The 27,307-nt window shown below is 40.0% G+C and overlaps 1 protein-coding gene across 1 annotated transcript in view; it reads right to left on the bottom strand.

Annotated features, from left to right (window-relative positions):
* Nucleotides 1–20,504, bottom strand: part of PDE3B (phosphodiesterase 3B) — a gene marked incomplete at both ends in the record, with an annotated part of 124,021 nt that extends 103,517 nt beyond the window's left edge. The window contains one exon of the mRNA XM_080690277.1: nucleotides 19,686–20,504. Coding sequence (XP_080546403.1) covers nucleotides 19,686–20,504 — 819 coding nt within the window. The remainder of the gene's footprint in view (nucleotides 1–19,685) is intronic.
* Between the last annotated feature and the right edge of the window lie 6,803 nt (nucleotides 20,505–27,307).

Genomic DNA, 27,307 nt, shown 5'->3' with positions numbered 1-27,307 from the left:
AGAGTGATTCTAATTGTTTTGCCTCTGAATATCATTTGGTCCTTTGCCTTTGTTGCTTTTAAGATTCTCCATGACCTCTGTGTTAGTTTGACTATTATGTGAGGTAGTTAACCTTTTCTCTGGTCTTGTCTAAAGAGGGGGTTCTATATATTTCCTATACCTGTGTATCAACCTCTTTTTCTACGTTTGGAAAATTTTTCTGATATTACTTCTCTGAAAATATTGTTGATACCTATGGTTTCAACCTTCTATATCCTCTTCTATGCCTATTTTTCTTAAGTCAGCTCTTTTAAAATTGACCCATATCTCTTCAATGTCCAATTCATGCTGTCCAACTATTTTCTAAATTATCTTCTATAAATTCATTTTTTAATTGGCCATCTTCTAAGAGTGAGATTCTATTTTCCATGTGGTCTAGTCTACTGTTTATAGAGTTTATATCGATGACTTCACTTTAATAATTGCATCCTTCACTTCCTTCAGAGCTTCTGATTCCTATTCAGAATGTCAGATTCTTTATTTGTTCCTTTATTTCTTTTAGACTGTCTCTAATTTCTTTTCAGAAATCCTGTATCATTTCTACTATTAAAGTTCTGATTTGTCCTCCTGGCAATCCCTGCAATTATGTTGGCAGGTTCTATTGTTATAGGGTTGTGGAAGCTTATTACTTCCTCACTATTCTTCCTTCTCATGATTTCATGTTTCTGAAGCTTATATCTTTGTTGCTTTTGATAGCTTTCTTTCACTCTGTAGGTGTCAGTTGGCATATACATGGGCAATTTGCGTTATATTCAATGGTGAAGGTTGAGTGAGGAGTAAGGTGCTAAAGTAGTAAATGCAAGAATATGGTATTCTTGCATTATAAGAATAAGAAAAGAAGCAGATAGGATCAAGCAGATTGAGAGTTTGAGTGTACCAAGGTAACATATCGTAAAGATTAGAGATAGTGAATATATAGGAGGGTTCTAGTGACCAGTATATTTAGGTATAGTGATATGAAGTGGATTTAATGCAAGACAAAGAAAAGAAAAAGAGGAACAGAGAGAAGAGAGTAGACATGAAAGAGGAAAGAAGCTTGTAAAAGGGATGGGGAAGAGAGCAAGCAAATAAGCATGAACATGTGTGTGTGCATACACATACACACACAACCCTATAAATTTATGACTACTTAGAAGACTTGGCCTGCTTAGGTCTGCATGAATTCTTTCAGTCATTTAAGGTTCACATTCTTTTTTTTTTTTTTTTTTTCCGGGTCTGGGGATGGAACCCAGGGGCATTTGACCTCCGAGCTACACCCCCTGCCCTATTTTTTATTCTTTATTTTGAAACTGGGTCTCACTGAGTTGCAGAGGGCCTCACTAAGTAGTTGAGGCTGTCCGCGAACCACGATCCTCCAGGTCTCATCCTCCTGAATGCTGGGATTACAAGCGTGTGCCACCTGGCCCGGCTTTAAGGTTCACATTCTATATTAGGTTCCTGAACATGTTCCAAGCACTCTCATTTGCTCTGTAACCTATAGCAATGATGTCAGTTTGTAGCCCCACTTTTTGATCTCTCAATGATTGGGACCCTGGCTTAGTTTCTTTCTCTGTCTGTGCAGGTTCCAAATGCCACTGGTGCCTTTCCCACTACAAGCCTGGGTCTCTAAACTCTCCACAAGGCCTGTCTCCAAGTCTCTAACTACACAGATGGCCAGTATCACTGGGGTTGGAAAATGTAAGGATGGGTCTGCATGCGTTCCACAGACTTGAGCCTGCATCTTTCCTGCCTATGGAGGTGGTAGGTGCTGCTGGAACTAAACCCAGTATATATGTAGGAGTCTGCATTCTTTACAAATTTGGTCTGACTTCTTCCCAGTCACCAAGATAGGGTGGACTGTAGAACTCTCTGGAGGCCCTATTAAGGTGCGGTGCTCTGCAGACCATAGGCCTCTTTGCCTGATTGGCCCTGGATGCTGTCTGCTGTCTGCTGACTCATGTCTCTGCTGTATCCCATAGCTGACTCCACCTTCACCCTCCCTCGAGTGAACTGCAAAGTCCCAGACCTTTTAAGTCTATCACATGCTGCACAAGTTCCTGTACCTGCACTGGGCAGTCTCCTGAGGGGAAGGTAAGTTCACTTATAGTGTTACTGAGTGCTAATCTGGATTTCTGGAGGGGAGGACATGGTAAACTCAGCCACTGCTGCCACAGGTTCTCGCTGGGCATCCAGATAGTAGGGACTCTGTGCAGTGCCAGCAGTTCCACAGCTATTACGCAAGATGGTTCTAACATGTCCCCCGAGGCCTCAGCCATTGGAGGTGGGTGGGGTACTTTTCTATCCTCTGTTCTGTCTTCTAGCTTTGTTGCCACTGCCTTTCAATTTTTCATTGCTTTGTTCAATTTTTTATGTGTTTTTTTCTCTTGTCAAGTAGCTGTTTTCACAGTGATAGAGATCGAGTGTCAGCAGAACTGAGATGTACTGCTTCCCTCAGTTGCCATCTTCCCAGAAGTCCTCATTTTTTTTTACTTTGAGACAGGATCTCCCTTAATTACTGAGACTGGCCATGAACAGGTGATCCTCCAATCTCAGCCTGCCAAGCACTGAAATTATAGACAACTGTGACCACACCCAACTCCTCTTCACTCTTACCATTCCTGAGTTGGGATTGTATAGTTAACATGCCTAAGAAACAGTTAACTGTGAAGGAAAAATTATGAGTATTTCTCTATAGATATAACTCCTATATGGTTCTCATTTTTACAACAAAAAATATGACATACATAATAATTAATATTTATGTTTACTACTAAGTATATAGATACTTTCCCCTAAAAATTTCTTCCCAATTTACACACAGGAAAACTAAGGCACAGAAAAGTTAAACTTGTTCAATATTCTATAAGAGGCAGAGATCCCATTTAAAAGTAGTAGTATGGTTTCACCTTTGTGCAACACTGTTTATTGCTAAGGAGAATATCAAATACAGGAGGAAACGAGGACTCATCGCTACCCACAGTTCTTTGTTTCACTCAAAGTTAACATGGAAATATTGCAAAAATGGCAATAAAAATATAAAATAGTATCCATGTTGAACTTCAAATATACACTTGTGCAAAATAGAAATGTTTTGACCCTTTTAACAAAGGAGCTTACATCTCATGTAGAGATACCAATCATATACATATGAAAAAAATGTTTATCAATAAAACCAAACTCTTGGCCATTTCTCCTAAACTACCTCTTTTCCCCAAATCCCCTATATTAGCCAATGACAACACTAACCTTTCAGATACTTAGACATGAAACACCTTCATCTCTCTCTCCAGTCACCAAAGACATTCCAGTCCCATTCTTCTCAGTCCCTCACAGGAATGACTGAAATCGCCTTCCAGATTTCAGTCATTTGATTCTGTGACCTATTCTTTACATTGTCAAGAATCTCCCTTAAAATCAGAAAATGTCAGTCGGGCGTGGTGGCACACACTTGTAATCCCTGCTCTTGGGAGGTGGAGACAAGAGGATTGCACAGGTTTGAAGCCAGCCTCGCTGGCTTAAGAGACCATGTTTCCAAATAAAAAATATAAAAATAGGTCTGGAAGTGTAGCCCAGAGGTAGAAGGGTTCCATCTCCAGTACCACCAAAAAAATAAAAATAAATCAGAAAATGCCTCTCCTCTTTTGAAAAATGTTCCAATGTTTTCCACTAAATACAAAATAAATCCAAAGATTTAGGATAGCATTCAAAATCTTCCACATATTACTTTCAGGCAAACTTCCAGTCTCTTTTCTGGTACCATTTCTACAATAACTCTATAATCATTACTTACTAGCTCTCCATTTAGATTGTCATGGCAATGCCATGAACTTTATTTACCTACAGATGGTTTATCATCTGAAATATGTGTGTTTGTGTGTATGTGTGTGTGTGTATACACATAACATTCAAATGCTTATATGCTCTACACACACCACACACACACACACACACACACACACAAACAAACACCCTTCAAATGCTTCCTTTATTAAGACTCAAGGACACTACCATTAAAAAATGATCACAAGCCAGGTGTGGTGTTATATGCTTATAATTCAAGTACTTGGAAGGCTAAGACAGGAGAATCAAAAGGTCAAGGATAGCCTCAGCAAGTAGTGCGACTCTCATCAACCTAGTGACATGCTGTTTCAAAATATAAATTAAAAAGAGGGCAAGGGGTATAGCTCAGAGGTAGAATGCCTCTGAAATCAATTCCCAATACCACCAAAAAACAAAACAAAGCAACAACAACAAAACCCTTATCACTCTTTGTCTTTTATAATAAGGTACTCAAGCTGTAAATATAGCATTAATGAAATTTTATCCTACAATGAGCCCGTTTAAACATCTTTTTATACTACTGCACTGCAACAGTGTATAGTTGGCATTCTCTCTACTATAATCCAATGATCTGACCACATAACTTAGAGGAACATTTATTTGCTGACAGTTTTGGGTTCAGTACATGTGAGGTCAAGGATCACAGATCTTAGGGCATGTCAGTGGGAAGTGGAGGGAGGGTGCACAAGACTTAACTCTCACATCATATAGGCCAAGAAAAAGAGAGTGAGGGGAGGAGGAGCCATACATAATCCCCCAGACAGCAGCCCCAGGGACCCACCTTCTCCAGTCACACCCTATCACCCCAAACCACCACACAGATACATCCATTAAAATGACCACTGCTGAGACTACAACCCTCAGAACTCAATTACATCAGCTCTGAAAACCAATTTATGAGATTTTTCAGAGGGCATTCTATAACTATAGCAGATGCTCAAAACAGGGGTTCAGTAATTGTGAAAGTAATTAAGACAGAATAAACAAAGTACATTACAATATTTCCCCCTCATCCAAAGGGAAAATATTCCAAGACAGTCAGTGGATGGCTGAAGCCATGGGCAGTATTATAAATAATACTCTGTATATACTAGTTTTTCCTACTCATATTATAAAATTTATATTATATTATAAAATTTAATTTATATATTAGGTACAATAAGAGATGCCTCAGCAAAAACTGATAAAACAGACTTCCAGGAAGATGGTGACGGAGCAAAACAGGGCTTACGAGCCCCGCTAACAACCAATCTCTATTACCACAAAATCAGCGCCTTTCATAGCCAGAAAACACCATCAGCAGAGAAACAAAAAATGTAATTTTAAAGGACAGAGAAAAAGAGGGCTGGAAAAACGAGACACCAGAAACCAGACCGCAGTGCTGCAGCCGGAGCAACGGCGTGAAGCAGCGGGCGCCATTTTGCCTTGCAGCACCAGGCTCCAGAGAGGAAGGGAACTCATAAGGGAGCCCAGAAACCGGAGAGGAGATACACCAGCCTCATGCCCGAGAACGCGGCAGCAGCGCCTTACTGCTGGCAGCAGCGGAGAGTTCACCGGACGGCACCAGACCAACGCACTCAACAGCCCACCAAACTCCAGAGAGGAGCGGCAGACAGCGAGCCGAGGTGAGCCGCTGCAGAACAGCCGGGAGGAATTCGGCAGATTTCTCGGCGCAGGAAGCAGCTAAAGCTCCCAGGGGCTGGGCTCAGCGCACCCTGCAGGGTCTCAGAGTGGAGTTCAAAAACAGAAAAGAAATACGCCAGCCTCACGGCTGAGGGCATGGCAGCAGCGCCATATTGCTACCGGCGGCGGCAGCAGCAGCGAATTCACCGAGTCCATGACAGCTCCATCTGCACACTCAATAGTGAGTCAAATTGCGGCCCCTAGAGGAGAAAATCCCAGTACTGTACTTCCAGAGACTTGACCCAGTGGGGGAGTGGTGGTGGCAGAGATATTACACCATAGGAGAATGCCCAACCTGGCACCCTCCATGGTCTAAAGCAGCCTCTATTGACTCCCTGGGTCTGAGACTCTGCGATACAACCCAGTAAAGGAGTAGTGGGGACTGAGATACCACAGACTCGAGATCCACAGCACCTTAAGTGAAGTCATAGTGACCCAAGGGAAGAACCCAGAGAAGGCACAAACTTCCGAAATCATGGGAAAGAGAAATAACAATGGAGCAATGAATGCCCACAACCCCACAACATCAGAACCTGATAAAAAAGAAATTCAGAGATTTCTAGAAGATCAAATCAGGAAAATAACTGTAGAAATAATAGAGGTGTTTCGAAAAGAATTCAGAGAGAGCCAAAGACAGATAAAGGATGCAATTAATGAAGTAAAGGCCTCAATATAAAGTACAAACAACTGATTAGACCACATGGAGAATAGAATCTCGCTCCTAGAAGATGATCATTCAAAAAATGAATGCATAGTTTCTAATTTAGAAAAAAAAATCCGACAGCAGGAATCTGACATTGAAGAAATATGGGCCCATTTTAAGAGAGCTAACCTAAAAATAATTGGAATAGAGGAGAGAAAAGAAGGTGAAACCAAAGGGATTAACAATCTTTTCAAGGAAATAATAGCAGAAATTTTTCCAAACATAGAGCAAGAGGTTGATACACAGGTCCAGGAAACTTATAGAACCCCCGTTAGAGAGGATCAGAGAAGAGGATCCCCACGCCACATAATTGTCAAAATGACCAATGTGGAAGCCAAGCAGAGAATCTTAAAGGCAACAAAAACAAAGGGCCAAGTGACATTCAGAGGAAAACCAATTAGAATCACTCCAGACTTCCCAAACCAAGTCATGAGAGCCAGAAGGGCTTGGAGTAACATATTCCAAACTCTGAAAGAAAACAATTTCCAGCCAAAAATTTCCTACCCAGCAAAACTTTCTATCAAATTAGATGGGGAAATAAGAAGCTTTCACGACAAACAGAAACTGAAGGAATTTATGTCTTCAAAACCAGCACTAGAGAAAATACTCAAAGAGATTAACTACAAAGAAAAAATAGGTAACACACACCAGAACCAGAGAAATAAGATTTTCCATCCAACAGACAACTAAGATTGGTTATCTGTGGAGATTCATTATTTATGTTAGTCTTTTACCTATCTCTAAATTGTATTGTTTGCTTTTATTGTTACTAATTTTTAGGATTTCTAGTTGGAATATTAATATACCTTCAGATATAGCATTTGGAAATATTTTATCCCATTCTATCAGTAACTTTTAACTCTGTTTACATTGTCTTTGGATATACAACATTTTTTTATTTTTTAGGGAGTTTGTATACTCTTCTGTTGCCTGTGCCATTGAAATCATATCCAAGAAATCACTGCCAATTTCAGTGTTGTGAGGTTTTATGACCCAGATTTTCTCCTAAAAGTTTATAGTATTAAGATTTATATCTAGGTCTTTTATCTATTTTGAGTTAATATTTGTATATGTGTTAGGTAAGGGTCCAATTTTATTCTTTTTCATGTAATTATTATTTTTCAACAATATTTAGTTAAAAGATTATTATTTCCTCCACCAAATGTTCGTGGAAACCTTGTCAAAAATAACTTGACAATATATGGAAGAATTTATCTCTAAGCTTTTACTTAACTCCAATAGTTTATATATCTGCCTTTAGAACAGTACTACACTGTTTCAATTATTGTAGCTTTATATGGTTTGAAATCAGAAAATATACATCTTCTAGCTTTGTTCTTCTTCGAGATTGTTTTGGGTATCTAGAGTCCATATTCCATATCAGGATAGATTTGTTCTGAAAAATAAATAAATAAATGTATGATAGCTTCACCTAAAAAAAAAAAAGAAAAAAGAAAAAAATATTCTCTGTTAAGAAAGAAAGCAAAAAGAAATATTGAACTGTTATCTTTTAGTCATCAAAAGCTTGGTATCAGACAAATGAAACTGTTTTGTGAGATTATCATCATTAATATTGGATAAATTGCTATAAAACTAGATGTCAACCACTAAGCCAAGCATGGGAAGGAGGGATGAAGAGGGAACGGGGTGGGGATCGGGTAGGGGCTAACTGGGCGATATGTGCATGTGTGTCTACAAAAGTATTTTCTTTTTCTTTATACCATTATGATATATGAATACATTGCACCAATAAAAAAAATTATCTTTAAAAAAGAAAAAAAGAAAAACTGATAAAACAGAAAAATAATTCTGTAATAAAAGTTATGTGAATACAGTCTCTCCCCCCCCCCCTTAAAACATCTTATTATACTGTACTTGCCCTTCTTATGACATGATACAATTCCTATATGGTAAGATGAAATAAAGTAAATAATATGAGCATTGAAATGCAGCATTAGGCTACTACATAAGGATTACCTAAACACAAATGCTGAGATGCCACATCAGTCAATCTTATATCCAAGATATATACTAAATGACTATTGGGATGGTAGTTTATAAAGCATGGATACACATGACAAGAGAATTATTCACATCCTGAGTGGAATGGAGCAGAACAATATAAGATTTCATTTAATATTTCTAAAACATGGTTGACCACAAGTAACTCAAATTGTGAGCAGCAAAACTACAAATATGGGGGAATTACTGTGTACTATAGGATAAAAATGATTTAAAGGTATAAATAAAATAGTATATGCAAGGAACATTTTCTATTGTAGGTAAATTCAGAAACAGCTACTGATTATCTGCATGTGTGTGCACATGTGCATGTAGATGCAGACATTTATGTTGTCAGTTATCTATAAGTTTATAATTTTGTCTTCTTGGTGGAATGAATCTTTTATAATTATATAATGGTCACCCTTTCTTCTGGTAAAGGTTTTCCTACTTCAATAAAAATGTTAGTATTTTATCAATTTTCTTCAAGTATTTGTCTTGTATCCTTTTTCTAATCTTTAATTTCAACTTTTATTTTTCATTATGTTTGTAAGTAGTACACAAGCATATTTTATAATTCAAGTGGATAATCTCTATCTTCTAACTACAGCTTTTTCTTCTGTTTGTGATTCCTGACATAGAATATTTGCATTTATTCCTATCATCTTTTTACATATCTATATTTTTTCCTTGTCTGTTTTTCATTGTATTAATCTTTTCTTCTCCCTTTAACTCTCATCCCTCATTCCCCCTCTACGTGTTTAAGTTATCACTCAGTATCTACTCTTTTGGCATTTGTACTAGTCATCTGAATATGTAACAAAATCTAGAGACAGACTTATGTACCTACCTACCTACCTACCTACCTCCCTCAACCCCTCCCTCCCTCCCTCCCTTCCTTCTCCCCCCCCCAAACACACATGCCTCTTGTGAATTACACATTCTCAGGGTAAAATTTATTTAGCCCTTCCTCTTTCCCTTGTGCCAAGGTAAAGATAGGCACTCCATCTCCATGCCTGTATTTATTTTTCATTTACTCATATATTGAAGGAAGTAGCACTTTGAGGATCTCAGCTTTATGCAGAAGTCTCCTATTGGATCTCTCACTTTGGACAGATCCTAGACTTTATCTTTTGAGCATAGCCATGCATAGAAAAATAAATATTGCAAGTTCTCTAAGAATGGTCAGAAACTCTTCAAGTGAAAGTTGACTTTAATGCCTCTAACCTCTAACCCTTCAGACTTCCTGCTTTCACTTCTTTTCAGGGATCTCAAATTTTCTTATTGTTGTGCTAATTCACCAATTTCTTTCAAGATACTTTTGAATGTTTAACCTGTAGCTTGTTTTAATTTAAAGATTCCTTAGAGGCTTGTTATATACTGGAAATGGTAGTTAGTATATGTAGTATTTTCTAAGTTTTAGCTAAATGATTTGGGGTTAGTTAATTCCTCTTGGTTTCTAGCTGCAAAATAGGGACCCAACACTTACTTCAGGACTGCTGAAGACTAGGACGGTTGAGGGTAACATATAATGAGCATTACCTAATTACTATATAATATTATAACAATCTCTTTTCTGTTCCTGGGTTACATCTATTACCTATATTATTTTTACTACTGATACATTGCTGCTGGAAAATTTAAGCATCTTTTTTGACTGTTAATAATGGTGATCATGCTAAATAGTTATTAACACTGTAAATTATGCTAAGATCATCCAGTCTCAGAAAGTCAAGGGTTGTATGGGTTTTTTTTTTGTTGTTGTTGTTGTTTGTTTGTTTGTTTGTTTGTTTTTTGCAGGGCTGGGGATGAAACCCAGGGGCATTTGACCTCCGAGCTACACCCCCTGCCCTATTTTTTATTCTTTATTTTGAAACCGGGTCTCACTGAGTTGCAGAGGGCCTCACTAAGTAGCTGAGGCTGTCCGTGAACCATGATCTTCCAGATCTCAGCCTCCCGAATGCTGGGATTACAAGCGTGCACCACCATGCCCGGCTAGGGGTTGTATGTTTTAATATGTGGAAGATAGAGAAAAAATAGGAAACAGAAGGTCTTTAGATAAATGTGGAGAGAGACCAGTAGAATAGTGAAAGGGGACTAGAAGAGGGAAGGGGAGGGGTAAAAGAAGGACTGAGGAAGAAAACAGTTCAAATAATGCTTTAATAATATATAAAGGTATTACTACTGGTTTCTCTAGCATGTTCTGGGAGGGAGGAGGGGCAGCAGGGTGGGATACAGAGAGAACTACACCAAGAGCTGCATGCATGTATGCTCCTATTACATTAAGCCTCACTATGATATATAATTATAATGCACTAATAAAAATATTTAAAAGTCTTATCATTAGAAGAAAAGACTGCTAAATGTGACATTTAAATTAAGAACTTATTATCTAAAAATACCGTAAAATTGGAAGAAGATATTTGTAACCCAAATAAGCAATAAAGGATTAGTGTTCAAATATATAAAATAATTCATGAATTATTAAGGAAAAACAAATCATCTAATTTTCAAGAGTAAAAGACATAAATAGAAATATAGCCCATAAGCATATAAAAAGCATTAAACCTAATTTAGTAATTGAGAAAATGCAAGTCACTTAATACTCACTAGACTAGCAAAAACTGAAATTAGTAAATAAAAAGCATGAGTTGGTGAGAATGTTGGGTCTGAGGGTATTCTCATGTACTGCCAGAAAAACAAAAATAGTTATTTCCATTTTGAAAAAAATGTTTGGTTATAAATACTTATAGTTATAATACTTTAATACTTTTAAATAAATAGTTTAATACTTATAAAATAAATAGTTTTAAAGACATATATGGGTTAAATTTCCCCCCCAAAAAAAATTGTTGAGATCCTCAGTACAGCAGAATATAACCTTAATTGAAATTTGGGCCTTACAGTAATAAAGTTAAATTGAGGCCATTAGGGTAAGCCCTAATCCAATATTACTGCAATCCTTATAAAAAAGAAAATCTGGACACAAAGATAAGCATAAGGACAGAAAGACAGACTGCCATATGAAGATGGAGGCAGAGTTCAGGGGATACAGCTACAAGCCCCAAACGGCCAGCAAACCACCAGAGGATAAAACAGCATGGAACAGATCCTTCTCTCAATCCTCAGAAAGGAAGCAGCCTGCGGACACTTAATCTTGGACTCTAGCTTACAAAATGATGAGGCAATTCCTGTTCTTTACGCCACTATGTTTGCAATACTTCATTATGGCAGCACTGGCAAACTAATACATTTCTAAAACAAACTAAACTTGGAAGCATAGAACAACATAAATGTATTATTCACAGTTCTGTAAGCCAGAAGTCTGACACAAGTCTCACTGATCTTTTAAATCAAGGTGTTGACAGGGCTTCACTACTTTCTTGGGGGAAAAAAAAATCTGCCTCCTTTCCTTCTGCAACTTCTATATGCTGCCTGCTTTCCTTGTTCATGGTCACTTTCTTTTTTTTAGCTGCCAACGGTTGACTAAGTGAGTCCTCCTGACACTGCATTATTCCAGCCTTGCTTCCATTTTCCCATCTCCTATGACCTCTTCCGCTTCTCCCACTTTTTAAGGACCTTTGCCCACTCACATAATCTCAAAATCCTTAATCATATTTGCAAAGTCCCTTTTGCAAAGTAAGGTAACATATTCACAAACTCAAGGAATCATAACATGGACCTCTTTGCCACTACTCTCCCTCCATACAGGGGAAAACTGAATATGAGCACACCTTGCAATTCAGCACATACACATACAGATGCATCAGGAAACATAAGAATTTTCACAGCAGTGTTATATACAAACAAAACCCCATAAATGGTGAAATAGACAAATTTTCTATGTTCATATAATGAAACACTATAAACCATTGGAAAAATGAACTACAACTATCCATACTTCAACATGGATGAATCTCAGAAACTATCAACAAGAAGAGTTACAGAGTGTATACAATATGGTTCCATTTATCTAAAATTCAAAAGCAGGCAATACTACTAACAACATATTATTTAGAGTGACATTCATGGGTTGTTATCAAGATAAGCAAAAGCCAGGCATGGTGGCACACATCACATCTGTAATGCCAGTACTTGGGAGGCTAAGACAGAAGGATCATAAGTTTGAAGTGAGACTCCTTAACTTAGGGAGATCCTCAGCAACTTGGCAAGACTGTTTCAAAATTAAAAAAAAAAAAAAAGTTGGGAGTGTAGCTTGCAGGCAGAATACCCCCTGGATTCAATTCCCACTATAAATTTTTTTTAAAGGCAAGGTAATTAGTGGGGGAAAATTACAGACCTCACAAGATTTGTTACCGCTGGAGAAGAAATGGAGCCAAGAGAGACGGACAGCCAGGCAGGGTGACACATGCCTATATAATCTAGTACTTGGAAGGCTGAGACAGGATTAAAGACCAACCTCAGCAAAATCAGGGAGATCCTGTTTTAAAATAAAAAATAAAATCAAGCTAGGGCTGTATCTTAGGAGTAATACACCCCTGGGTTCAAACCCTAGTACTACCAAAAAAATAAATAAATAAATACAAGAGAAACAGACTGGCGGAGGAGAAGGCCTTCAAAGGAAACAAGTAGTGAAGTAGTGTATGACTTTTATTTTACTCTTTTCTTAAACCATATAAAATTAGTCCTTTTTTTTTTTTTTTTTTGCAGTAATGAGGATGGAACCCAGGAACATTTCCAGGACATTCTACCTCCCACTAATACCTCCAGCCCTATTTTTTATTCTTTGTGTGTGTGTGTGTGTGGTACTGGGGTTCCTGGAACCCCTTATACCTCTGGACTACACTCCCAGGCCTATACTGTTTTATTTTTGGAAACAGGGTCTCTTAAGCCAGCACGGCTGGCTTTGAACTTGTGTGATCCTCCTGTCTCCACCTCCCAAGCGCGGGGATTACAAGCATACGCCACCATGCCCGGCTTTATTCTTTATTTTTTGAAACAGGGTCTGAGTTGCAAAGGGCTTCACCTAGTAACTGAGACTGTCTTGGAACCACAATCCTCCTGTCTCAGCCTCCCAAATGCTGGGATCACAAGTGTATGCCACCATGCCCAGCTTTGTATTCTTTTATGTATGATACTTCTCATTAAAAATTTAAATTCTAACTAAATTCAAAATGTGTTGAATGCAAATTGTATGAAATAAGGGAGAAAGAAGCAGTCAAAAACTATAGCAGATAGAGGAGGGAATCTATATAGAGAAGAGGCCTCCTTAAAAAAAAAAATCAATGCTGGAAAGAAACTTCTACTAGACTGTAAAAGAAAAAAAAAATACTGGGAGATACATTCTTCTAACCCACATTTTCAGAAGAGGCTTCTAACACCCATTCCAATATGCATGGATCAGCTTGTAAATAACAAGGTGAAAACGAAGTCAATGTTATAAACTGTCAGGAACTACCCAAAGACAGAACCCAGCTCTCCTAAAGATGTGTTTAGCTAACACAGTTGTTCAATTTGTTTTATTTAAACAGAATGTCTTTATGCAAAACAAGCAACAGTCAGTTCACTTCTATTCTTCCTATTCTTTTCACGCTCCCCCTCTTCTTCTATATACACCTGTTATGTAGCTGGTCCCTAAAGGCACTTGATCAGCTGCATCCTGACAAGCCACCCTGAAATAATCCTATCTGATACCAAGTTTGTCTTCAAGGCCATTATTATGAATTAGGTGATTTCAAAAGTCCCTCCTAGCACTCTCTCCCATTACTTCTCCCCACTGCCTTTAACCAACGACAGTGCCTTTTAAATCTTAGTTGGAGATACCTGGAAAAAGTGAATACAGCTTAGAAAACCTGAATGCATGGACATTTATGCTCCCTACAGACAATACAGATGGACTAGAAGTCAAGATCTAGGTTCTAGGCCTGGTCTTCACAATCTCTCACAGCATAAACCTGATCCAATATTTTTATTCTCTGGGGTTCCGTTTCTTTCCTTTCTGTGTAATGAGCACATTTCAATCAATCTCTAAATTTCTCTAATATGTTCTATGCAAACATTTATAGTATACTTTTCAGCAAGTATAGATTCTTTCTGCTTATATGAGGTATAGGAAAGCTGGAGAGTGTGTTAGGAAAATAGGCTGACCTGGTAATTAAAAGGGAAAGGGGAGAAAAAATGAGAGGAGATCCCATAGTGAAGAAGATAGGGCCTACAGACAATGGATACAAAACTCTACAGTTTTACCTATGGTCACCTTTCACTCAGAGTACGAAAATATAAGTAACAGAAATGTTATTATTCTGTATAATATAATTAAAATATCACATATTACTTCACATGAATTGTTAACTTTTAATCACACTTTTATTTTTATTTTTATTTTTATTTTTTTATTTATTTATTTATTTTTTTTTGGTGGTACTGGGGTTCCTGGAAGCCCTCCTTCCTCCGGGCTACACTCCCAGACCTATTTTATATTTTTGAAACAGGGTCTCTTACACCAGCACGGCTGGCTTCGAACCTGCGCGATCCTCCTGTCTCCGCCTCCCAAGCGCGGGGATTACAAGCGTGCGCCACCACGCCCGGCTCACACTTTTATTTTTAAATATGGCCAATTCTGCTTTAATGAAGTTTTGTTCTCAACATACAGATTGTCAGTTACCTATCCAAAAATGTCTTAATCTTATTTGTTCCTCAAAGGCAACCTCAACCAGTAGGAATAATATAAGCAAAAGAAAAAAAGTCCACAAGCTCAGTAACAATAAGCAGCCCTCAATCCACTGGAACCCACCAAGGATGCAGGAGGAAGAGACCTGAAAGTCCTTAAATGCTTTTTTAATGTTTTAATGTTTTTTGTTTTTTTGTTTTTTTGTGGTTTTTTTTTTTTTTTTCTTGGTGGTACTAGGCTTGTGAAAGCCCGGGGCTTTCTAACTCCAGGCTATACTCCCAGACATATTTTTTTATATTTTATTTGGAAACAGGGTCTCACTAAGTTGCTGAGAGCCTCACTAAGTAGCCAAGGCTGGCTTCAAACCTATGCGATCCTCCTGTCTCAGCCTCCCAAAAGCTGGGATTACAAGCGTGCGCCACCATGCACAGCCTGTTTTAATGTTTTTTAAAAAACAAAAACATGGCCGGGCATGGTGGCGCACGCTTGTAATCCCCGCGCTTGGGAGGCAGAGACAGGAGGATCGCGCAGGTTCGAAGCCAGCCGCGCGCGCTGGCTTATGAGACCCTGTTTCCAAATAAAGTATGAAAAATAGGTCTGGGAGTGTAGCCCGGAGGTAGAAGGGCTTCCAGGAACCCCAGTACCACCAAAAAGAAAAAAAAAAAAAAAAATTAAGAGCAGGTTATGAAGGACTTTTCAAGCAATGGTTAAGGGCATGAACTTTATCTTATGAATAGTAAAAAGTCATGAAGCATTCTTAAAACAGGGCAAGTGACAGTCAAATCTGTGTTTCTGAAAAGTAACTGATGGCAGAGTATAGATAATAATTATAAGATAGAGTATAAAATTATTATGTAGGCTACATTATTACACAATATAAATATGAGATTAGAATAAAATACTCATCGTTGAAGCCATAAAATAAATTTCAAAAATACTATAATATTGTTAAAGAATTCACAGTGGGAACCAGGCATGGTGGCACATACCTATAATTCCAGCTATTTGGGAGGCTGAAGCAGAAGGATCACAAATTTCGAGGAGAGCCAGAACAATTTAGCCAGCTAAGTAGCTAAGTGTTAGATCATTTACCTAGCATATGTGAGGCCTTGGGTTCAATCCCCAGTACCACCAAATAAGGAAAGAAAAAGGGAGGGACTGAGGGAGGAAAAGAGAGGGAGGGAAACTCACAGTGGTGTATGCAAATTCCTTGGGTAAATAAATAATCACACTTTAAAATCTCTCTTTTTATATGCTTTTGTGTGTGTGTGTGTGTGTGTGTGTGTGTGGTACTGGGGTTCTGGGAAACCCTTCTACCTCCGGGCTACACTCCCAGACCTATTTTATATTTTTTTATTTGGAAACAGGGTCTCTTAAGTCAGTGAGGCTGGCTTCAAACCTGTGTGATCCTCCTGTCTCCTCCTCCCAAACCAGGGATTACAAGGGTGCGCTACCACGCCCGGCTATACGCTATACGTGCTTTTTTTTTTTTTTCCAAAAAATTAACTATAATGCTTTTAACTATAAAAATTATAGTTTAATAAAATTTAACTATAATAATTTAAATAAAAATTATAGTTTAATAAAAATTAACTATACTAATTTAAATAAAAATTAACTATAGGGCCGGGCATGGTGGCGCACGCTTGTAATCCCCGCGCTTGGGAGGCGGAGACAGGAGGATCGCGCAGGTTCGAAGCCAGCCGCGCTGGTGTAAGAGACCCTGTTTCAAAAATATATAAAATAGGTCTGGGAGTGTAGCCCGGAGGTAGAAGGGCTTCCAGGAACCCCAGTACCACCAAAAAAAAAAAAAACCTAACTATAATAATTTAAATAGTATTCATGGTCATTAAGGCCACAGATTTTTTAAAATATTTACCCAGCCATTTAGAAAGCACTTGGGCATTTTAGGTATAGAAAAGTATCTCACACACTAACTTATGCCTTTCAAAAACTTCATATTTACCTAATCACACACAAAATGATCTTGTTAAAAATCTTAAGACTACATTGTAGAATATACCATTGGCAGAGAAGTGGTTTGTTCAGTTCTGTTCAAAGCTTTTATATAGACAACTGATTTTTTTAACTTCCGCTTAGCTTCAGCTGACTCCTGGCAGACAGATCACAAGCTTAGTGTTCCCTTCTCTTAACCCACCAAAGCAGAACACAGCAGTGATTAGATTTAAATATTAATCTCTAAATACTTTGTAAAAAACCTTAGTTAAATTATATGCAGTATTCAAATCATATAAATTAAATCACATGTTTACAAACATGTGCCAATATTTTTCAGCATGGTACTTAATATAACATCCCAATGACTTTGAAATCTATCCTTAAAATGACTTTGAATCTATTCTCACACAATTAAAAACATTTATATTGATAGGCATCTCAAGTGGTTTTCAAAGATGTTAAAAGAAACATTTAGTCCGGGGTGGTGGTTTGTAATCCCAGCTCTTGGGAGGCTGAGACAGGAGAATTGCACAGGTTCAAAGCCAGCCTCAGCTACTTAGTGAGGCTCTCAGCAACTTAGTGAGATCCTGTTTCCAAATAAAGTATAAATAGGTCTGGGAGTATAGCCCGGAGGTAGAAAAGTCCCTGGGTTCCACCCCCAGTACCCACCCCAAACACACAAAATATATATATATTTTTTATATACTTTTCTAGAAATGCCCCGATATATTCATTTTGTGACACCAAACATTAACCATGTCTAAACCCTTGAACTATTAGTATATATTTTTAAATCCCAAAAAATGTTTTTACTCAGAGTAGAATGTGAATGAAGATTTTCTGCATTTAGAAAATATGCCCTTTTTAGAAGCACAAATTGTATTTTCCTTTAATACAAATAAGTGAAGATACCTGGCCTAGCACAGTACCTAGTTAAAGTCTGATACAGACTGCTATGGTGGAAAAGCACTACACTAGAATTAAGAAGACTAGAAGTCCACTACACCAACAAGTTGCAACTATAATATATTAAACTGTAATACTGTTAAGTTCAGGAAAGTTGTCTACAAATGTGATGAAATTGTGTTAAAAGACATTTCCATTGTTGACAATTCAACCTATTCACATAGTTAAAAGTCAAATGTTGTTCCAGCCTATGAAAATTGCTGATACTACTTCGCGATACACTGGATCCTCGCACAACAATTATTCTCCTGTTAAACTTTTGTAAGTATTGTCTATTATCACTGGTAGTAAACCTAATAAACAAAAGGCAAAACAACGTGTTTTTTTTTTTTCTTTCTTCAAGCATTTGGCTAAATAATCACAACCACAAGAGTGGCTTCTGAAACCATTTCAAAAAGCAGAGTTGTCTCATTGAAACACCACAGATCAGAGTTTAACATGTCATAAAATCAACATAGTAGGATGTAGTTAATTTTGAAAACAACATAAGAGACAAGAAGAAACAGAAAGGCCCGACATAGTGGCGCATGCTTGTAATCCCAGCATTCGGGAGGTGAAACAGGAGGATCACTGTTCCAGGACGGCCTAAGCTACTACTTAGTGAGGCCCTTCACAACTCAGGAAGACCCTGTTTCAAACTAAAAAATAAAGTAAAATAAAATAGGGCTGTGGGTGTAGCTCGGAGGTAGAATGCCTCTGGGTTCCATCCCCAGTACCACCAAAAAAAAAAAAAAAAAAAAAAGGAAGAAAGAAAGCAGAAAACAGAGAAGGGTCTCAGATATAGTAAAGATATGAAACTTGTTTCCAATATGCTATTCTGGTGTAAACGTTACAATGAATCAATAGTCTTACTTAGAACCTCTATACTTACCTTTTAAGTTGCAAAAAACACAGGCTTGAGAACTGAAAAAAAAAACTAATCAAAACCACTGTCTAGACCTGTGAAGTTGGGTCATCTCAGTAAGTCTCAATTTGCTCATCTCTAAACAGGGCCCCTTCTGAGGATTTGAGATGATATATGTAAAGCATTGTGCACTTAGTAACGGAATGAACAGCAGCTCAAAGAACACCTGCTAAATGAGTTTCTTGGTGATGTAGACCAGGTGGATTTCCCAATGCTATATAAAGATGCAATTTCATTACCTGATGGTGATTTTAATTCCTTCAAAAATCGCAATTATGAAAGCCTACAAGTATCAGGCATCTTTCCAGACATTACCAAGTTTAAAGGTTAAAATGTTAAAACAGTCTCCTCATTATGCAACAAATACACACGACCAAGAGCCTGTATCAAAAAAAAGTTTTACTACACTGTTGTTTTCTTATCTAAATAAATGTCCGTTCCAAAGCTTATTTATGTTCTCTTAATTATAAGATATCTGATTCGTTCTCTGAATTTCATCAATAATGAGACCCTAGTGTTTAAAATTCGGATATATTCTCTTATTCTAAAGTTTGTATGTTACCTTTGGGCAGACATTATCCTTATTACGGCAAACAGACGACTAGCACCAAAGATTATATTTGTATATCAGAGTAAGCCGAAAGTGGAACAGTCAATCTATTAAAGCACAAATAATTCGCTTCCCTCTTCTGAGAACTCACCTAGTGCACGTAGTATTTAAAAGATGCAATATGATTCGTGGGCTACTTTATTTCTACTCAAGGATAAAAGATAATTTACTTCTGCATTTTAACAAAAAAAAAAAAGCTTTCTGTATTTTGGTAATTCTTCCCAGAATAAAACATCATTTCTTCCCTGTTTTCCCTGAAAGTTAACACCTCTTCAAACACCATCACCGCGCTGGGGATGGGGGCGTAGGGGACTGAAGCTCCAAAGCTGAACTCCCTCCCTGGCCGGACCCGGCTTTCTGGTTCACCTACCTGTTCTCTGGAGATGCAAGGCAACGAAGGTCTCCTGAACATTTTGCCACTGCCATAGTGACCGGCCGCCGCTTCTCCTAGCGACGCGCAGCTGGACCTCCTCCGGGGTCGGATCACCGGCACTTTCTCTTCCGCGGTACTGGACGACCGCGGAGGATGGGGAGCTTCCCTGATGTGAAAGAAGTGATCCAGCCCCAGGGCCAGCAGGCATCCCGCGCCCGCGACCAGCCAGGACAGCAGCGGCCTGAGCGCGGCGGGCAGCGCGCCGAGCCCGGCGAAGGAGACCCACCAGGCGCAGCCGGCGAACAGCAGCAGCGGGACGCGGAGCCGCGGCCGCGCGGGGCGCACGAGCGTCAGCAGCCCCACGCAGCTCAGCACCCACAGCAGCCGCGCGGCCGCCGCGGGGTCGGCGCCGGGCCCCGGCCACCAGGGCCACAGCACCAGGTCGCCCAGGTAGCAGCAGGCGGGCAGCGCCAGCGGCCACCAGGCGCCGCCGCCCGCGCCGGGGCCGCGCGTCAGGAAGCAGGTGAGGAAGAAGAAGGCGCAGGCGATGCTGAAGAGCGGGCTGAGGCTGAGCGAGCAGGCGCGCAGCAGCGCCGCCGCGCCCGCCGCCCAGCGCGCGGGGCCCGCGCCCGGCAGCAGCAGCAGCGCCAGCGCCAGCGCCAGGCCGGCCAGGGCGCCGAGCGGGCGGCGCGCGGGGCGGCGCGGCGCGGCCGGCGGCGGCTCCACGTTGCACAGGCGGCAGAGGTGGACCCAGGCGCCGCGCGGGGGGTCGCGCCGCAGCGGGCTCACGCAGCCCTTGACGTAGCCGTTCCGCATGGCTCCGCGCGCGCGCGCGCGCTCGGGGACCCCCGGCCCCGCCTCAGCGCCGCCCGGGGTCCCCGCCGCGCCGCCCGAGGAGCGCCCGAGGCCGCGGCATGCCGGCCGGGGCCGGGCCCGCAGCGCTGCTCCGCCCGCGCCTCTGGGGGCTGAGCCGCGGCGTCGCCTGCCGGCCCCGCGCGCTGCGGCGCTCCAGCTCGGCGCCGCCTGGGCCGTTGGGCGCGCGGCGCTCCTCCCCCGCCCGCCCGCCCGCCCGCCCGGCCCGGCCCCGCGGCGCGCCCCCGCCGCCCGCGCGCGCCCCGACGGGCACGAGCCGGACCCCGCCGCGCGAGCGCGCACGGGCCGGACCGCGGTCCCCGGAGCGCCGCGCGGCGACCCCGGGCGCGCGGGTTCCTCGGGGAGTAAGCCACACACGCCCGGCGCCGTCACGCGGACAGCTCACCACCCCCGGCCGGCGGAGAGAGGTGTCGGGGGCGCCCGAGGAGCGCGCCCCGCGGGGATGCCGCGCTCAGGGTGACGGCGGCGGGACGCGGCGGCCTCCGGCTCCGGCCCGGTCCAGGATGGGCCCGCGGGCTGTGTGAGCAGAGCGGCGACCGGCCAGCACCGCGAGGCCGGGATGGAGAAACCCTCCCAGTCGCTGTGGCCGGCCGCCTTGGAGCGCCGAGCGCCTGTGGAGAGAGCTCCGGGAGCATCCCTGACTCGCTAAGAAGCATTTTCAGTGAGGCCAGGGACTAAAAGCCAGTCGTCCTTCAGTTTTTGCACCCCTGTCACACAAGTGCACCGGTTCCCATCTTGTGTTCCTCAGCTCGAGATGGATTTGCGATTTTAACTGTTCTTTCCAAGTAAAAGGTGTTGGTTGTTTTTTTTTTGTTGTTGTTTTTTGTTTGTTTGTTTGTTTTTTCACTATCACAGCGTGTTCTAGAGAAGGTGGTGTGGAAGGGAGTCTCAGTGGCCCTCTCCAAGACCACCCCCCAAGTTTGGGTGGTTGGCCTTGAAAGAAGCCAGATAAGAGCCTATCTGTGAAGTACTGGTGAAACTAGCGACACTAGGAAACATGAAGTTGAAAGTGGGAAGAAAAGAACTTTGCTGTACCAAAGGGACCTCTCTGGACTCTAACCAATCATAACTGCCTTAGAGAGTGAACTGTGTTTCCCTCCACCGAAACGCTCCCTTCGACCTCATGACAGACCTGCATTTCTCAAAGAGCTAATTCCACATTTTTCCAGGGAGATGAGAAACCTTACTGTGTGGTAAAGCCCACAAACAGGCCTATTTTTTACCAATTAATCTCTGCCCACAGCCGTGACCTAAAGCAGACCATTTTCGCATATGGTCATCGTTCACATACGTAACAGACATCACAGAAATTAATACAAAAATGTGACTGAGATGAAAAAAAGACCAGTTTTATTTTCTTTTACTGTATGTTGGATAAAAAAATCTTTAATGGAATTTTCTAATTGATTATTTAAATATTTGTACTAGAAGATAAAAATTCATTAGGTCTGTCTTCCACCAATTAAAAGCAAAAAGAAAAAGGAAAGAAAAGAAATACTCATTTCAATAAAACTGAGCAAATACCTTGGGCATACACTGGGTGTGATGGTGCACTCCTGTAATCCCAGTACTTGGGAGGCTGAGACAGGAGGATCACAAGTTTTGCAGACAGTCTTAGAAATTTAGTGAGAATCTTAGCAGCCTAGCAAGACTCTGTTTCAAAACAAAAAAGAAAGAGGGCTGGGGTATAGCTCAGAGGTAGAATGCCTCTGAGTTCAATCCTCAGTATAAAATAAATATATTTTTTTTACTTTAAAAAGAGGATATAAACCAGAGTCACTTTTACAAGTCTCATTCATCTTAACTGCAAAATGAAGCAATTTAATTTAAATGACTTTCAAAGTCTCTCTGGCCTTTAAAATCTATAAAGCCTGTATTCCAAAAACATATGGACATCCTTTGGATTCTCCTTTCATTTTGCCAAGAGCAACCATCAACTTAAACTATTTGTACCACCCAACTAAGCCAAATTCTCAGTTTTGACAAGGAAAATAAAGGGGTTTCTCTCAAAAGACTGTTCTCTGGAAAATAAAATTCAAAGTCCTCTCCATAAAATTGTTTGACGTCCCAATTCTTAGCCTTCTTTCAGCTGTCATCAACATCTTTATGCAGCTAAAAGTCCACCACTCCCAGTGCCCCACAGTTAGAGTGCATCCCTCTGAACACCAACCCAGCACCTGAGTGAATTCTAAAATAAAACGTAAGGATGTAACCAACGACCATCAGAAGTTTACTGAACTAAAAATATGCACAAAAAGAATGAGCTAGCTATGTTTATAGCAACTCCCTTCTCTGTTTATAGTCCTTGTCAAAGATTATTACTAGGCCACATTTCTTAGAGGTCAGATTATTTAATTATTCTTCTGCCAAATTTAAACAACCAATAGGTTTTCTTAGCTCTTGTCTTTAGGTTCAAGACCTTAAGACCATTATCTGTTGTGAGAAAAGACCTACAGTCACAGCATACTTTTCACTTTTTTTGATACCCTCTCCTCTTACCTGACTTTGCCTGCCTTCACCTCTTGACCCACAATCTCTGCACTGTTCAGTAGATATCTTCATTCTTCCTGTTTTATAACCCATGAGATGGAATACTGGCTGGCACCCATCTCCCCAGTTATTCGGAGGCAATGTAATCCCTTGTGTGTTATTATTTTCTAATAATAGGGGCCTTGCCCTCAATTGAGCTCCAAAGACCCAGAGTTACCCCATGTGACCCAATTGGTAGGATGAGGATTTTGTTTTCTTCTCTTGTATGAAGACCTAAATCAATAAGTCACCAATGTCCCAGTTGGTTATGAAGGATCCTATCAACATCTTTGCAGTCTCAGAAATTAACCCAGACCCTAAACTCCACTTTAAACCCTGTTATCATTGATAGTACTTCTAGATGCTGCCTGCCTCTCACCTGTCTAACTTTATAGAAACCAGTTGGGAGGTCCCATTACTAGACTCAGCCCAATTGTTAGAATGCTGACTTTATCTGGGACCTCTTGTCCTAACCAAATTGCCCTCTCTGCGAATTCCCAGTCCTCACCTTGAACCTTCATCCTCAGAGAAACCATAAAACAACTGGATCTCATATTAGACCTCAGCCCCCCCTCTTCCTCTTCTGCCCTATCTTCTACAAAGTGTAACTCCCCATCCCATGTCTCCTGTCTTCAACATTTAAGACAGGATTATTTCTTAACTCTAAAATCCAAATGTAAATAAAATTCATTTCCAGAGCAATCTTCAGAAAAATTTCTTTCCAAAATCAAATATTTTGAAGTGGATCTCAGATGCTGATCCTATGGTAACTTTATGTAGTTATTACAATGGAGTCTAAGTAGGAAGAGGTAAGATAGGTTAGATGAGTTATGAGACTCTGGCCATTGCTGTTGGTCAGAGAAGTCTCATGATCAAGTAATTCTTCAGGGTCTGACTCCTCAGGATAATTTTTGGAGTAGCCTCGAAAGATTGGCTAAGAGCAATTGGAAAGAGGAGAAGAATGCTTACCAGTTCTTCAAGAGCTTTGTATTACTGTTCCATTTCTAGATTGTCAGATTTCAACTATGGTTTTCAAACATTTTTCAAAAGTTATGTGATGCAAATTAAAGCAGGCTGCTCTTGTTTAAGTGGAGGTGTTCAGACTCAGAGGCTGACAACTCTGTAGGTCTCTGGTACCTCCTATTTTGAACTGAAACTCTTTGGAAACTCTTTGGAAAAACAGAATACACACAAACCAAAAAATGGATTTAAACTGGATTTGGGAAAATGCCTAGAAGAATGGTATGCCCTTTCTAAGTGCAACTTTCGGAACTCAAAAAGAAAAGAACCTTAATATCTCAAGGATAAAGATATAAAGTGATCTGAGCCAGGCATGGTGGCACACCCCTGTAATCTCAGTACTTGGGAGGCAAAGATAGGAGAATCACAGGTTCAAGGACAGCCTCAGCAACATGGAAAGACTCTCAGCAACCTAGCAAAGCTGTTTCAAAAACAAAAAAATAAAAGTGGCTGGGGGTATAGCTCCGAGGTAGAATGCCTCTGAGTTTTATATTCACCAGTAACACACACACACACACACACACACACACACACACACACACACACTACATACATACATACATACATACATACATACATAGTGATCTGAGAAATTCTAAATATCAAAGACACAAGAATAGTTGGTAAATTAACCAGTATCACTAAGATTCCAAATTTCTAAAACTAGAGTCATCTCTAGTTACATGAAACCATGTAAGGTTTTAAAATAATAAAAGAATTAACATTTACAAACTTGGACTAGAAAATAAAAACAGACTCACTTTTCTCCACTGTAGAAAGAATCCTCTGTCTTCAATGTGAAATGGAACCTCTTTTCCCCAGCATGTTAACAATACCTTTTTTCCTTTCAACTAATAACCATCTAGAATCTGAGCCTCCTTTTTACTTTTAGTTCATTTCAGATATTTACTGATTACCCACTATTTGCAGAAAACCATACTAGATGATATTTAGAACACTAAAAACTATAAAAGTTTCTTCATCACTTTCTCAGATCTGTAGTTTTATCTAGAAAATAGACTGCTAATGAGCAAACAGAACAAACAATAAAAAATATTGGTAACAGTCCTTGAGGACTATAAAAAAGGAGAAAATAATTTTTTCAGAATGAGCCCACTTTCTGTTGTCTCATCTTGTTCTAGTGTTTCTCCTCTATCAGTCCCAGTCTCTCTTTTATTTATTGCTTTTTCTTTTTCTTCCCTATGTCTATCCAGAAGGTTGTCTTCCGATCTCTACCCCCCACACACACAAACCCTCTCTTTCATCTCTATATTTATTTCCCTCATTTACTTTACTTCCTCTCTTCCCTGTACCACCCTCTTCACCAACATTTAATGTCTCTTCCATAATGAATGTATTCATTTATTCAACATTTATTAAGTGCCTAGTGTCGTGCTGAACTCTACTAGATAACAAAAAAACAGTGGTGAAAGTTTGGTTTCGTAGTCTAATGAAAAGTAGAAGAGTAAAAGAACTCTTCTCCCAGTGTAATGGGAGCTGTGACACAGAGGTAAGTAGGATTAGGATACTCAGAAAGAGGGCACCCAGCCTACACCATGGTGGGAATAGTAAATAATAATGCTACAGGAGAGTTCTCTCCTCAGTATTGAAAGATGACTAGAAGTTACCTAAATGTCTGAGAGAAAGGATCACCTGGGCAAAGCAAGCAAGTAAACAAATCTGGATGAGTGTAACCCTGGTACATTAGGATAACTCCAAGCATCCTATGGCTGTAAGGTATAAGGAGGCAAAGAACAAAAAAGTAAGGTATGAGAGAGCTAGAGAGAGAGTGTGCCCCTAAAACGGAACTGGAATTTGTTGTTACTGTTTGCTATATAAAGGCTTATGTTGCTCTAATATTTGTTTACCTAGATACTTCTGCAATATACTCTTCAAACACAAGAATTCTGTTTTACTCAATCTTAGCTCAGTTTCCCCACCTAGGATAGTATTTATCCTGTAGCAGATGCATAAAAATATTTCAAAAGAATTTATATTTCTCAAGACAGTTTTAATAAATCATATTTTAGGTATATGCTCCTTTGTTTTGTTTTTCAGTCAATGAATTTTAACAGACAACTCTTCAAGAACTTAATAGAAAAAAGTTTTCATATTGTTGAAAATTATTTTTTCATAATATCCATTTTCACAAAATAATTTAAAAAACGTTCTCATAGATGTTCAGAAATATTATACAAATGTTTATGTTTGACTTAATTTCCAACATAAAATAAGTATTTAAGAGATGTGTGAGGTAGGCACGGTGGTGCACACCTGTAATCCCAGTACTTGGGAGGCTGATACAGGAGGATCATGGGTTCAAAGCCAGCCTTGGCAACAAAGCAAGACTCATGGGTTCAATCTCCAGTACAAGACATATATATATATATATATATATATATATATATATAGAGAGAGAGAGAGAGAGAGAGAGAGAGAGAAAATTTTTATTTTAATTCAAATGAGGGTATCAGGATTTCTTTCGCTATGAGAGAGTATATTATAATACCTTAAGAATTTTTTTTTTCTGGTGATGCGTGCCTGTAATCATAGTAGTTGTTAGACCAAGACAGAAGGTTTGTAGGCTCGAGGCCAACCTCAGAAACTTAGTGAGACCCTGTTTCAAAATAAAATAAAACAAAATAGGGCTAGGGATGTTGCTCATAGATAGAATGCCCCTGGTTCAATCCTCAGTACAAAAAAAAAAAAAAAAAAAAAGCCAGGTGTGGTGGCCAGCGCTCATAATCCAAATACTTGGGAGACTGAGACAGGAGGATCACAGGTTCACAGCCAGCTTCAGTTACTTAGTGAGGCCTCCATAACTTAGTGAGACCCTGTCTGAAAATAAAGAATAAAAATTATGGCTGGGAGCATAGCTCGAAAGTAAAATGCCCCTGGGTTCAATCCCCAGTACTGAAAAAAAAAAGTTCTCCTTTTTCGGTTTCTGATATTCATGAGAGCAGCAATTGTAACTATGCTATAAATTAACCATTAAACTCTTAAAATATAACAACCAGTAAAATATCTCAAATCTATAGCTATTAATCTAAAATTTCCTAGACTTTTTGTTATAAACCTAAAACCTGAACCTTGAACAATAAACAGCAATGCACACTCTTTCCAAGTTTTCCTGTTCCCTCCCTAGACAAGCAGTAGTTTCTTCAGCTCCGGCTATCCCAGCAGATCTGAAGGTTCAC

This window comes from Muscardinus avellanarius (assembly GCF_963383645.1).
Source record: "Muscardinus avellanarius genome assembly, chromosome: 1".
NCBI classification, from domain to species: domain Eukaryota; kingdom Metazoa; phylum Chordata; class Mammalia; order Rodentia; family Gliridae; genus Muscardinus; species Muscardinus avellanarius.
This window is presented reverse-complemented; position numbering and strand designations above follow the sequence as displayed.